The sequence below is a fragment of the Grampus griseus genome (assembly GCF_964374135.1).
Source record: "Grampus griseus genome assembly, chromosome: 18".
In the NCBI taxonomy this organism is placed as follows: domain Eukaryota; kingdom Metazoa; phylum Chordata; class Mammalia; order Artiodactyla; family Delphinidae; genus Grampus; species Grampus griseus.
The window spans coordinates 9,966,058-9,978,900 of NC_139012.1; the positions used below are offsets into that span (position 1 = coordinate 9,966,058).

Consider the following 12,843-nt stretch of genomic DNA (forward strand, 5'->3'; position numbering starts at 1 on the left):
GTTGAGCTACTATATAAGTTGTCAAATGCATTTCATTTTGAAGGCAAATCTTTTGTAGTGAAAGAGTTCTGGAAACCAGCTAAAGATAGGTAAGATAGATGCAAATTATATTGTAAAATGAAAGTCGTATGTCAATGACCTGAGTTGTAGTCTTCACCACATTTTAAAAATTTTAGTGTCTATATTTTTAAAGTAAATACATGTTTTACATGTGTTTTAATACACAGTAAAAAACATACATTAAGTATAAGGTAATTTTTATGTCCACCAAAAACCCATACACGAATGTTCGTAGGAGCATTCTTTATAATAGCCAAAAAGTGGAAACAACCCAAATATCCCTCAACTGATGAGTAAATAAAATGTGGTGTATCCATCTGATGAAACATAATTTGGCAATAAAAGGGAACGAAGTGCTGATACAGACTACAGCATGGATGAACCCTGACCTCATGTTATATGATTCCATTTATAGAACATGTTCACAGTAGACAGACCCATGGGGACAGAAAGCGTATTTGGTTGCTGAAGGCTGGAGGACGGAAGGATGGGGAGTGACTGCTATGGGTACATAGTTTTGGGGGATGATGAAAAAGTTCGTAGGTAGTAGTGATGTTGCACAACTGTGAAAAAACAAAACCACTAAATTGTCTACTTCAAAAGGTGAATTTTATGGTATATAAACCATATCTCAACAAAGCTGTACTTTAAAAAGTTCAAAAAAAAGAATATTTACCCCCTTCCCTAGTTCCTCAGTCCTTCCCATTCCAGTCCTCAGAGTTCCAACTTTATTGTATAGGCTTTCAAGCATTTTTACGCACACAAAACATATCTAGATATGTATATTACAAGTAGAATCATACTGCATATTCTGCTCTCTCTCTGTTAATGAAAACCTAGATGTTTACTCACCTACTTTTGTAAATATGTAATTTCCTTAACCTAAATTGATATCCACACATACTAAAAACCAAAACATGCTTTGGGTCATCAAGTTATCAAAGAGCATCCATGATACATATTTTTTAAAGGCTAAGAACTACTTTACAAGGTCTAGACAAGAACTTTCAGCCTGTTATTTCAACATAGGAGAATACCCTTGCTTTGCTTTCACCTAACTCTAAGAAGATCTATCAGAAAGAGATTTGGCATCCGAAATGGGGCCTTGAGAGAGAGAGAAGGATGTCCTGTCATTGAGGAACCAGCCAACTCTATGTTGTGGGCCCTCGGCGGCCCTGGTGGAAGCGTGGTCCCAAGGATGCTGTTCACCCCACCTGGGATCAATGGTTAAGGGGTGCTAACTGGAACAAAAGAGAAGTTGCAAAAATACTTGTTTATTCCCCTTCCTCCCCATTTTGATGATCTTATTTTTATTCAAGTCTCCCAATCTCAGTTTATGGCAGGAAAGTACAGCACCAAAATGTAAGGCCACTAAGAGGGAAACTACAATATTAGATGCTTTGGTAGGAATATTAAGGAATATTGGGGATAAATGTGGAACTGAGACCTGAGCCAAGGGTGGCTTTAACAGGGTTTCCTGGCAGATTGGACGTAGGATGTGAGGAAATGAGAAGGACCAGAGAGATGTCTATGAGGTCCTTGGCCTGAGTAACTTGAAGAATGGATTTGTCATTTTCCAAGATGGGAAGAAGTGTAGGAGGAACAGGTTTAGGGAGCAGGGCATGAAGACTTTGATTTGGGACATCTAATGTTTGAGATCCCTGTTAGATAGACACCCAAGGGGAGATATGGAGTTGATTCTGGATGTAGGGCTGGATATACAGATGTGGGTGTCATCACTACGTAGACCATATTTAAAGGGATTATAATGGATGAGATCAACCAGTTAGTGAGTGTTAAGAGACAAGAAAGAGATCTGAGGACCAAGCCCCGAGGCTCTGCAACATTTAGAGATTCGGAAATTGAGGAGAAACCAGCAAAAGATCCTGAGAAGGGCTGGTGTGGAATTGAGTGGCCCTACAGTGAGGTGCTTAGACCCTTCAGTGATCCAAGACGTTGTTCTCTGCTCTTAGGTGTGTTTTCTCCTGCATCATCCCTGGAACAGCTCACTTCCTCACACTCTGGTCTTATGGCTTTCACCTTCTACCCTGGTTCGCGCCCTTCCCTTTGCTCCCACATACCCAAGGAATACATCACACTATGATTAGAAAGAGGTACTCTTCAGGCTAATGATTTTCAATACCTTCCTTCTCCATTCAGGGAGCATCACTGCAGTCTCTTTAGTCAGTGCATTTCTTTCCCACTTTACTTCTGTTCGTTCAGAGATGTTCCTTCCTTGGAATATCAATGTGCTTATAATTACAACTCTGACTTTGTCATGACCCCTTCTTGCGCCTACCAGACGCATAGCCAGTCTCCATTTATTCGTTCACCTCCAGGTCCTACTGCTAACAGTGTGATTTTTCACTGTAGCTTCCACTTGAAATTCATTAGAGATTTTTTTTAACATCTTTATTGGAGTATAATTGCTTTACAATGGTGTGTTAGTTTCTGCTTTATAACAAAGTGAATCAGCTATATGTATACATATATCCCCATATCTCGTCCCTCTTGTGTCTCCCTCCCTCCCATCCTCCCTATCCCACCCCTCTAGGTGGACACAAAGCACCGAGCTGATCTCCCTGTGCTATGTGACTGCTTCCCATTAGCTATCTGTTTTACATTTGGTAGTGTATATAAGTCCATGCCACTCTCTCACTTCGTCCCAGCTTACCCTTCCCCCTCCCTGTGTTGTTCAGAACCTTTTTTTTTTTTTTTTTAGATTCCATATATGTGTGTTAGCATATGTCATTTGTTTTTCTCTTTCTGACTTCCTTCACTCTGTCTGACAGTCCATTAGAGATGCTTTTGATTGATTTTGTTCTACCCTGATGGGGCAGAGTTGTTTGTTCCAGATCACGTCCTGTGCAGCTGGGCCATTCTCAGGTTAACTGCTCATCCCCGATTCAATTAGCTGCAGCCAGGCACCTGCAGCGTGAACAGAGCCTGACCTGCATAGGGTGTTTAATATGTGATTATGTCATTAGACACAGAAAAGAAAAAGCACTTGTAAATGCAGTCTTTACCCCTATTTACATCTGTAGGATTGGGCTTTGGGGGTAAAATAGCAAAAATCACAGACCTTCTGTCCCGAAAACCTACAGAAACAAATAAAACAATTAATTATCAGCCTGGAAAACATTATACCAGCAGTAACCAAACAAAGAAAAGGCCACAATTTCATACCATTATCTTTGAATAGCAGCTAGTAGGAAAGATGGAGGGAGGAAGAGAGAGAGAGAGAATCAGAGGGAGAGGATGAACACTCTAGGCTCATGCCTGAAGCCTGTTTTCCAGAAGTTGAGAAGAAATTACATTGGAAAAGCAAATCGTAAAATATGTTCTCATCTCCCTCAATTTGAGAGCCTCAGGCCGTGGGGATGTTCAGAGCCCTGGAAAAGACATCAAGAATCTCCCACAGGTGTAGATGTGATTGATACACCCCATTTTACCAGAGGCAACATAAACTTGTAGGTTGCACCATTTTTATTTTCCCAGCTGGGAAGAAGGCTTGAGAGTGAAAGCAAAATGATCATAATTTCTGAAAACTAGGAATCTCCCATAATAAACAAAAATTCAGCATAGCGAAAGGATGAAGAGAAAAGAAGAAAACAGAAACCAGGAGGGAACAGGAGCCCCAAGGAAAGCGTGATGGGAGAGACGCAGCTGTCCTCTCCTGGTACCCAGAGGACCAAGACCAACAGAATCAACCCGTCTTTGCCCTCACCTGGAGTCAACGGAGGGCTAGTGATGCTGGAAGGAAGCCGGTGAATTAGAGGAAGTGAACACCTGTGACTGATGGGCTGGCAGCACTAAAGATTTCCAGAATCTACCCACAGTGGGGAAATATCTGAAGCCCGATATTTCAAGCATAGCTGCCCATGGCCTCAGCTAATACTTGTCTCCCTGCAAACCCCTCTCTTCATACTGAGACAGCAAAACATAGAGAAGAAAATCTAGCTGACAAATTGAAACAGGACTCTGATAATGGGCATGAGATTCTGGGATCACTTTCTGACACTATATTAGAGGGAATAAAAGATCTAGATGAGAAAGTTAAAAATGAAGGCTTTGCATTTGCAGCAACATGGATGGACCTAGAGATTATCATACTAAGCAAAGTAAATAAGCGAAAAACAAATACCATATATCATTTATATGTGGAATCTAAGGCAGACAGAGAGAACAGATGTGTGGACACAGTGGGGGAAAGGGAGGGTGGGATGAATTGGGAGATTAGGCTTGACAGAAATACACTACCATGTGTAAAATAGATAGCTAGTGGAAACCTGCTGTATAGCGCAGGGAGCTCAGCCTGGTGGTCTGTGATGGCCTAGTTGGGTGGGATGGTGGCAGAAGGGAGGGAGGTCCAAGAGGGAGGGGATGTGTGTACGGGTATGGCTGATTCACTTTGCTGGGCGGCAGAAACTAACACAACATTGTAAAGCAATTATACGCCAATTAAAGACTAATTAATTAATTAAAATACAACGCAAATGAATATAATGTATGAAACAAAAACAGACTCACAAATATAGGGAACAAACTTGTGGTTGCCAAGAGGGAGAAGGGTAAGGGAGGAATGGATTGGGAGTTCAGGATTAGCAGATGTAAACTATTATATATAGAATGGATAAACAACAAGGTCCTACTGTATAGCACAGGAAACTATATTCACATGCAGCAGAAATTAAACGCAACATTGTAAATCAACCATACTTCAATAAAATTAAAAAAAAAAAGACTTTGACAATTGTGGAGCAGGTCTAGAAGGTAATTAGTCCAAATTGAAACAGCAGTAAGAGGACTCCAAGGAAAATGTCTGAGAGTAAGAATCAGATGGTTTCTGGGTAATTGAATGCTCTAAGAAGAACATGTGTAGGAGAGGAAAAGTGAAATTTATTCTAAACAATAAGTAAAATGTGTGATAATCTGGAAGCTATTTAAGGTAGAAGGAGGAAAGCATATATTTCTTTTCCCAAGGAAACAGGGAAAAAAACAATCAGAAACTCTCAACCAAAACAAAACTAAACTAAAAATTTTGTAAGAACACTGTGATTCAAATAAAGTAAATTAAACTGGGCCAGATTCTGAGAAATAAGGGGAAAGTAAGAAAACGGCCTCCACTTAACCTTGAACATTTACCTTCTAGTACCAAACATATCACAATACTGAGGCCTGAAGGAGGAAGTATTATCCTAGAACATTACCAGGATAACAGTATTACATAGCAATATTTTCATAGTCAACATATCAACTATCAATCCATTGATTATCAATGTACTGACAAGCATGGAAGACCCAATCGTGACTAAAAAACAAAATGTAAATATTGTTGAACAGAAGTCACTGTCTAAGGTAGATAAATCAAGAAATACTGAATGGGGATGTGGGTAGCACCACCAGAAGTAAAAACAAAAGTGGTTGAAGGCAGTGGCTTCTGGGAAGTGGGACTGAGATACTGAAGCATATGGCCATTGCTTATTATCTGTTAAGAAACCCATCATCAGGCTTCTTTACTGTGTAACTTTTTTTTTTTTTTTTGTGGTACACGGGCCTCTCACTGCTGTGGCCTCTCCCGTTGCGGAGCACAGGCTCCGGACGTGCAGGCTCAGCGGCCATGGCTCACGGGCTCAGCCGCTCCGCGGCATGTGGGATCTTCCCGGACTGGGGCACAAACCCGTGTCCCCTGCATCGGCAGGCGGACTCTCAACCACTGCGCCACCAGGGAAGCCCTATGTAACATTTTTAATCATATGGTATCACCTTGATTAAATATTTGAAAAGTAATATTAAGAATGAGCTTAACAAGAAATGGACAGAAACTATATAAACTGAAATCTTTGTCCAGAATCTTGAATAAAGACTTGATAAATGGATAAATGGAAAGATATGCCTTTCTTTGAGACTGGAAGATAATGTCGGTTTTTCTTAGATTCGTGTGATTCCAGTGAATAAAACAAGAGGATATTTTGGGGCAATTAACGTATAAAAATAAAAGAATTCTGAAAACAAAAGCTTAGGAGGAGGGGCTAGTAACTCTACCACTTATTAAAATATACAAAGATTAGGCAATTTGGAGATGAAATAAATAGATGGAAAAGAACAGAAAGTTTAGAAATAGAATTGAAAGTATATGAGTATTCAATGTATGATGCCAGGGATTTTTCAAATTAGTGAAGAAAAGACAGATTTTTTAAATTATATTGTGCTTAATCAACTGATCACCTATTGAAAAGAAAAATAAGATTGATTTCTGTCTTATTTCTTATACCAAAATAAATTCCATATTTAAACTGATTTAAACAGTGATTTCTGGTTCAAATGTTAAGCATAATAAAATAAGGAAACTTATGGGTACATTTATATCTAATCTTGCAGTGAGAGAAGTCTTTTTAAGCAAAATATAAACACCTTAAATAAAAGGAATGGCAAATTAAACCACATAGAAATTTAAAATTTATTTTTGTAAAAAAATACTGTTAAAAGATAGGGAAAAATATATGGCAGATATAAGATTAATTTTCTTAATTTATAAAGAGCTGGTTGAAATCAATATGGGGAAAGTAAAAGTCAACAGGATAGGAAATGGCATAACACATGAACAGGGAGCTTGGAGAAAAGAAACAACTTCTCCAGGCCTTTGTTCATGACCCCCTTCTCCACCATTTAAATTCTACTCGTCTTCCTCATGAAAGTCAGTTGCTATCATTTTCTACAAACTATCTTGACTCACCCAAGAGGAATATATCTGTCCTTCCAACTTGCTTCTTATAGCTTTGCCATATTTCTCTTAATGCGCCGTATTTTTCGTTCTTCCATTTCTTAGAGTTGGCCATGTTCATCTTTTTCTTCCACTCCTATTATAAATTTCTTAAGAAGCCATCTCTTCCTCATCTCAGTCCCCAACACATCAGGTCTTCAGGAACCACTGATAATCCATGTCCAAATAAATAATGTAAACAGGTTCTTCAAGGAATGCGGATCCTGAAGACAATATAAGTCAGTAAGTGTATTTGATTCACATCTCAAACAGACTGTCACTGGGATTTAAATTTCCAGATAAAATCTCAACAAAACTGATAAAGTACCCCTCGTGCAGGACACAACTTATTTTTCAGCCTGTAATAGAAGAAGTATTTCATGGCCCTACCTTTCACTGGTTTATTCATGTAAGTGACTATAAACACCAATCACGTTGTAACAGAAAGCTTTGCTCTCAAATATAATTCACAGCATCTCATAGTATGTATGCACTTTCATGGGGCTGAGCTGGGCAGAAGTGAGACGTTGTTTCTTTTGAAACTCTGGAAAGAGTAGAGGATAACCCGATGTTCTTGGTCACATTGCTTATCTCACAGCAACAGGTTATAAACCCCTAGCTTCCTGTTCCCGAGCATTTACTGGATGCATAATAGCTGAGTATTCGTGAAAGATAATGCCGTAGATGAAAACACATTAAGTTGGTTTCTGCCCAAGGCAGCGGAAAGGTACCCCTGAATTTTTGGCCTCTAGGTACCAAGAATAAATCTGTTGGACTTAATCACAAGCTTTCCTGTCACTTTTGGGGAAAGAAATCCATGTCCAGAAAAATTCCTTTTTTTTTTTCAAAACAGGATGTTTTTCAAAACATCCTGGTAGGTGTTTTGACTCTTCCCCCTTTTACTGTAGAGTCTCTTGGATGTCCACACACTTTCACGCCAGTGACAGCTCTGTTGAAGAAGATCTGATATTTTTATGTGAATCATCTTTGGAACTTGTGTTGCTTGCATTCAGATATAATAAATATTCAATAGAAAAAAAACACAGGGAAAAAATAATTGCCCTTAATGATAGGTTCTGGCATACTTATGAGGTTAAACGACGTGTTGAAAAATTCTCTGAAGCATTTTTAGGATGAGTTAAAGCTAGTGTTCTCTTTGGCACCCTGTCGAGGAAAGTATTATACTGTCCTTGTTGATGCCGTGTTCAAGTATCAGTAACAACATACTTCATACTTTCATTAATGAAACACTTTGTAGGATGATGATATTATAGAAAAATTAACTCAAGGAGAGGTTAAGTGTTTCACACAGGGACAAAGGGTAAGAGAAAAAACTTATCTCCTAGCTCAAGATTCATTTATCAATGCATTGTTCCTTTGTTCATACAGGCCTATTATGTGCTGAGCATTGAACATCACACTTGTAAAAAAAAGCTAATTTACTTATCCCTAGTAAAGAAAACTGCTAAGAGAGCTTACTGCGCAATGAGGCCTGGGAAGTAGTAGATTCCAGACTTCACTGAACACAGGAAGCAATACTTGGAAAAGTACTTGCTTTGGAATCATAATGCCTGGTGCTACTTCTGTTAGTGCCACAAATTAATAGAGTGACTTTGGGATAATCATCCATCTTTAAGCCTCTTTTTCCTTATCTTCAAAAAGAATGAGTCAGGGTCCATTATCTTTAGGGTCCATTTTGCCTCTAAGATACTATCAGTGTAACAGACCTTTTATCTTGGGCTCAGTCCATCTTTGTATTAGCCTGGACCTTATTTCTTGGAATCCCAATACCTGAGAATTCAATTTATGTCTTCCATTTTACTAAAAGTCTGTAAAGATTTTTTTAGAGTCACTAGATTCCAATTGTCAACTTTCCCCAACATCATCATAGGTTCTCATTAAGAAACATTTATTGACCACTGATGTGTACAAGATACATGAGTCAATGATGGATATATATATTCAATGAGAAAAACATGTAGGAATGAAACTAACCAAAGATCTTTGCAGAGAGAGAATGAGTCTTTTAGCTAGGCTGGCTTTTGTTGGAATGCTCTAGTTTTAATTATTTTATTTTATTTTTGATCTTGGGGTTTCTTCCATGGTCTTGACTCTGTCTTGAAAATTTTTTTTAAAAATCATGAAAACTGTGATCATCTTTATTAAGTTGCTTAGCATGGCCATATCATTTAGAAAAGTTTCTTTTTTAAAGAGTCTCATGTTTTTAATATAACTGAAATAATTTGATGGATACTATAAAAGTAAAATTAATGTTATTATTCTCATTTGCCTTTAGACAATCAACTGTAATTCACTATAAAAATAAGTTGTGCTTAACAGCAAAAAAAAAAAAAAATACAGCAATCCATTGGAAATGTTAAATAGTTAGCTTGCTAAAAGGGAAAAACAAGAAAGGCAATAAGCAAAAAAAAAAAAAAAAAAAAAAGAAAGGCAATAAGCAAAGGTTCCTGAATTTTGTTCTGACTTGATCAGCAGTATTTACCACCAACAAAGCTAATTTTAATTCAGAGTAATTATTTTAGTTTTCCACATTGAATAGCTAGATATCAGGCTTTTAGAATCTTTGTTCTTAGCCCTTTCCTATCTGTCGAATGAAGGCTGTTTTTTCCCTGCTGAATCAATAATATTGAAATCAAAGTCCTCAACACCATATACTAATTCTAAGTTGCATGTAAGCCCAAGGCTAGTGTTTAATACTTCCATTCTTTTCCTCTGTAGGCATTTATGTCCATGTTCCAGATCCTTACCCAGGAAGGATGGGTTGACGTCATGGACCAAACGCTAAATGCTGTGGGACACATGTGGGCACCAGTGGTCGCCATCTATTTCATTCTGTATCACCTCTTCGCCACTCTGGTGAGTTTAGCATTTCTTTTCAGTTATGTCTTACAATTCATAATGGGATGAACATCAACAGATTTTTGGCCTATTGTCAATTTCAGAATCAGAACCAAAGAACCAAGGTAGAGTAGTCCCGTTGGATGAGGTCCCTTCCATTGTAAATGTATAAGAGTCAAAGAACTACTTGAGGAACTAGATTTCAGATCTAAGTAAGAAGTTGTCTCCATCAAGGTCAAGTGGTTTACGTGAGGGAAAACAAGATAAAACAAAATGGAAATCCCACATCCATGTACTGACTTATCCATCTCTAAGCATTCACACCCTCAGCGATCTAAGGATCAAACCAGAACTACATTATTATTTTTTTTATCATAGAGAGACACTCTCTTCAGTTTCACTGCATCCTCTTCACAGATGTAATGAAACTGAAAACAGAAGCTGGAGACCTCAGGGTGCAGTCAGTTAATTAGAAACTAGCTCAGTGTTACTACACTTTGTATGACTAAAAGAAACACATGGGGAAAAATAAAACACATGGCTGCAAATATTGTAAAAAGCGTGATAAAAACTGAATACCAAAATCCAGGAAAAATTTTCCTCTGTCACACAGACTTTTCTCTTCGATGTATTTCTATTAAAAAGAAAGGAAAAAGTTATGAAATATGGCCTATGACATACTAAGGGATGTAATCCTTAGGTCTTTCTAATGACAAATGTACATCTCCATATAATAAATTTGTACATATTTAAGAAGCAAATTTAATCCCTAATATTATGCTAAGAGTTCCAAGGTAAGGACCCAGAATGTTACCCTTCATCAGGAACACAGGAAATAAAAACAACTGCTACTCTTTATTGGGTGGCAAAATTCTTTATAATTTTATTCCTAATATCTGGAACAACAAAGTTAGGTCACATTCCCACATTACAGATGATGAAACTGAGGAGTTAATTTGCCCAGTGTCACAAAGAGTGTAAATGTTAGAGCCAGAACTTTCCCAAGTCTGCCTGGTCTCAAAGCCCGGGGTCTTGCAACTATTTGTTGCTGCTTCCCTAGATTCTGAAGCTTGTCATTATCACTGAAAATGTCTGCAGCAAATCAAACCTCTGCCCAAGTCACTAAGATAAAACAAATTACATACAGCCTCTAAGGTCCCTTCCAAATCTAAATGTCTGTGAATCAAATAAATGCTGGAGAAACTACATGCATTAAACTAGAGGTCGCATTTGCTATAGGCAGAGACCTTCAAAACGATAACACGTCCATCAAAAGGTGTATGAGGATACATTGTTATGTGGCAGAAGGTCCTGGGCTCAAATAGTGGAATCACGTAGAAATAGTTTTGGCATTTTTTACATGGGGTGACTTTTAAAATATTCACAAAAGGAAAGAACACTGAGCAGTGGGAATGGAGGTCTGCTGCACGAATCTGGCTGCACTGGTGTTGGCAGGCACTTGGCCCTAAGGTCTTTGCATCCTCCCTGACAGGACCTCTAATCTGTGTCATTCATTTATTCATTCATTCATTCATTCATTCATTCATGAACTCAACTAATGTTTATTAAGCACCTACTATGTGTTTAAGTTGGAGACTATTGATCATGGGTTAAATGCAGGATAGATGGTTGAAATCATCTACGTATGGGAATAATCTGTCTGATTGTTGTTCTGTTAAAACAATATAATCTTCTGCTCTCCCCACTGCAGATTTTTCACACTTAAAGATTTGATTCTTAAGTCAGAGACTAACATAATATGTAAGCAGGAAGAAAAATGATCTAGACTAGTAAATTATTTAGCAAAGTAATTTTTTTTCAAGTGCATTTCTACAGGGATCACTAATATAATGAAATAAAATATTAAATCTGGTAATAGACTTCTTGGGCATTCTAAATTTTCCTTATTGGGCCAAAAACGTGGCATTGATTTTGGAACACTGAAGCACTTGCAAGGACTGCTGAGATTCACTTGAGCCTTTAGGAATCTACAGAGCACAGCTTGAAAACCCATATCTAATTACACACCTTCATTCTACTGATTTAAGTGTCTGCCCGAAAAACTCATTGTACAGTAATTTTTTTCTTTGTGATTTTCAAAAAGTAGTTCTAAAACTGACAATTGAAATCGTTCTTTTGATCATAATTTTTTCAAATCTGTAAAGCAATTGAGAATTGAAAAGTCTACATGTCAATGAGGGCAGTCTGGTAAATATGGTGGAGTACAAGACTACAGACTTGAAGTCCAAAAACCTGGATTCAGGATCTCTCTCTGCTGGTCACTAGATGTGACTTTGGGAGAATCAGACAACTTCTCTGATCTCTGTGTTGTGTTATATCTGAAAGTGAGAATAATAAGGCCCAACACACCTAGTTTCCAAGGTTGCCATGTACATATGAGGTGAACTTGTATTTTTGAGGATGTTTTAGCCATGGTGTAAGAGGATGGTCGTAACTCTCACCAACACTGAGTTCCTTCAAGTTTAAATAAGATAGTATGAGCATTTCAAGCTATATATTAATAAATGCTAAAATGTTATTGTTATTTCAGATGTTTTTAATTTATAGAAGTAAAGTATTATTGATCAGTTTAAAGTATCATTTATGTCCAAGTCCGTCTCTCTTTTCATCTTTCCCCACGCCCCTTCTCCCAGACAATGACTATGATGAATTGGATACGAATCTGTCTTCCAGTTTTTAAATCATATTTTACTAAATTTAGCATACTATCAACTCTGAAAAGACTCATATTTTGTGTAACATTAACAAAAAAAACAACAGTTAAACTATACACATAGATTGTAAGGTGCATCCCAATTTCAGATTGTTAAAGTGTGAAGATAAATGTGCACCTTAAAATCAATGGATTACAGTAGTTTCCCACACATATATGTATCCATTAAAAATATAGAATGTTTTTAATTTAAGGTTATCATCTACAGACATTTTATACCCTTAGCTTTTAAGATCAGTATTATTTTTCAGCTTGAGAGTACTGCTCTAGTGCCCTGATGGCCATCCTTGGGGGAGATGGGAGATGCCTGGTGTGCACACTTCTCTTGCTGTTATGACCCTACTCCATGCTGAGGCCAACTTACCTTTCATCATGTGTTTCCCTCCTTACAAATCATTAGGAGTAGCAATTTTCAGAATAAATAGTA

At 37.7% G+C, this 12,843-nt stretch overlaps 1 protein-coding gene across 3 annotated transcripts in view; it reads left to right on the forward strand.

Moving 5' to 3' along the window:
• Window positions 1-12,843, forward strand: part of NALCN (sodium leak channel, non-selective) — a gene marked incomplete at its 3' end in the record, with an annotated part of 278,612 nt that overhangs the window by 149,989 nt on the left and 115,780 nt on the right. For all 3 annotated transcript variants that reach the window (XM_082675905.1, XM_082675903.1, XM_082675904.1), the window contains one exon: window positions 9,563-9,700. In XM_082675905.1, the coding sequence (XP_082532031.1) occupies window positions 9,563-9,700 (138 nt within the window). The remainder of the gene's footprint in view (window positions 1-9,562; window positions 9,701-12,843) is intronic.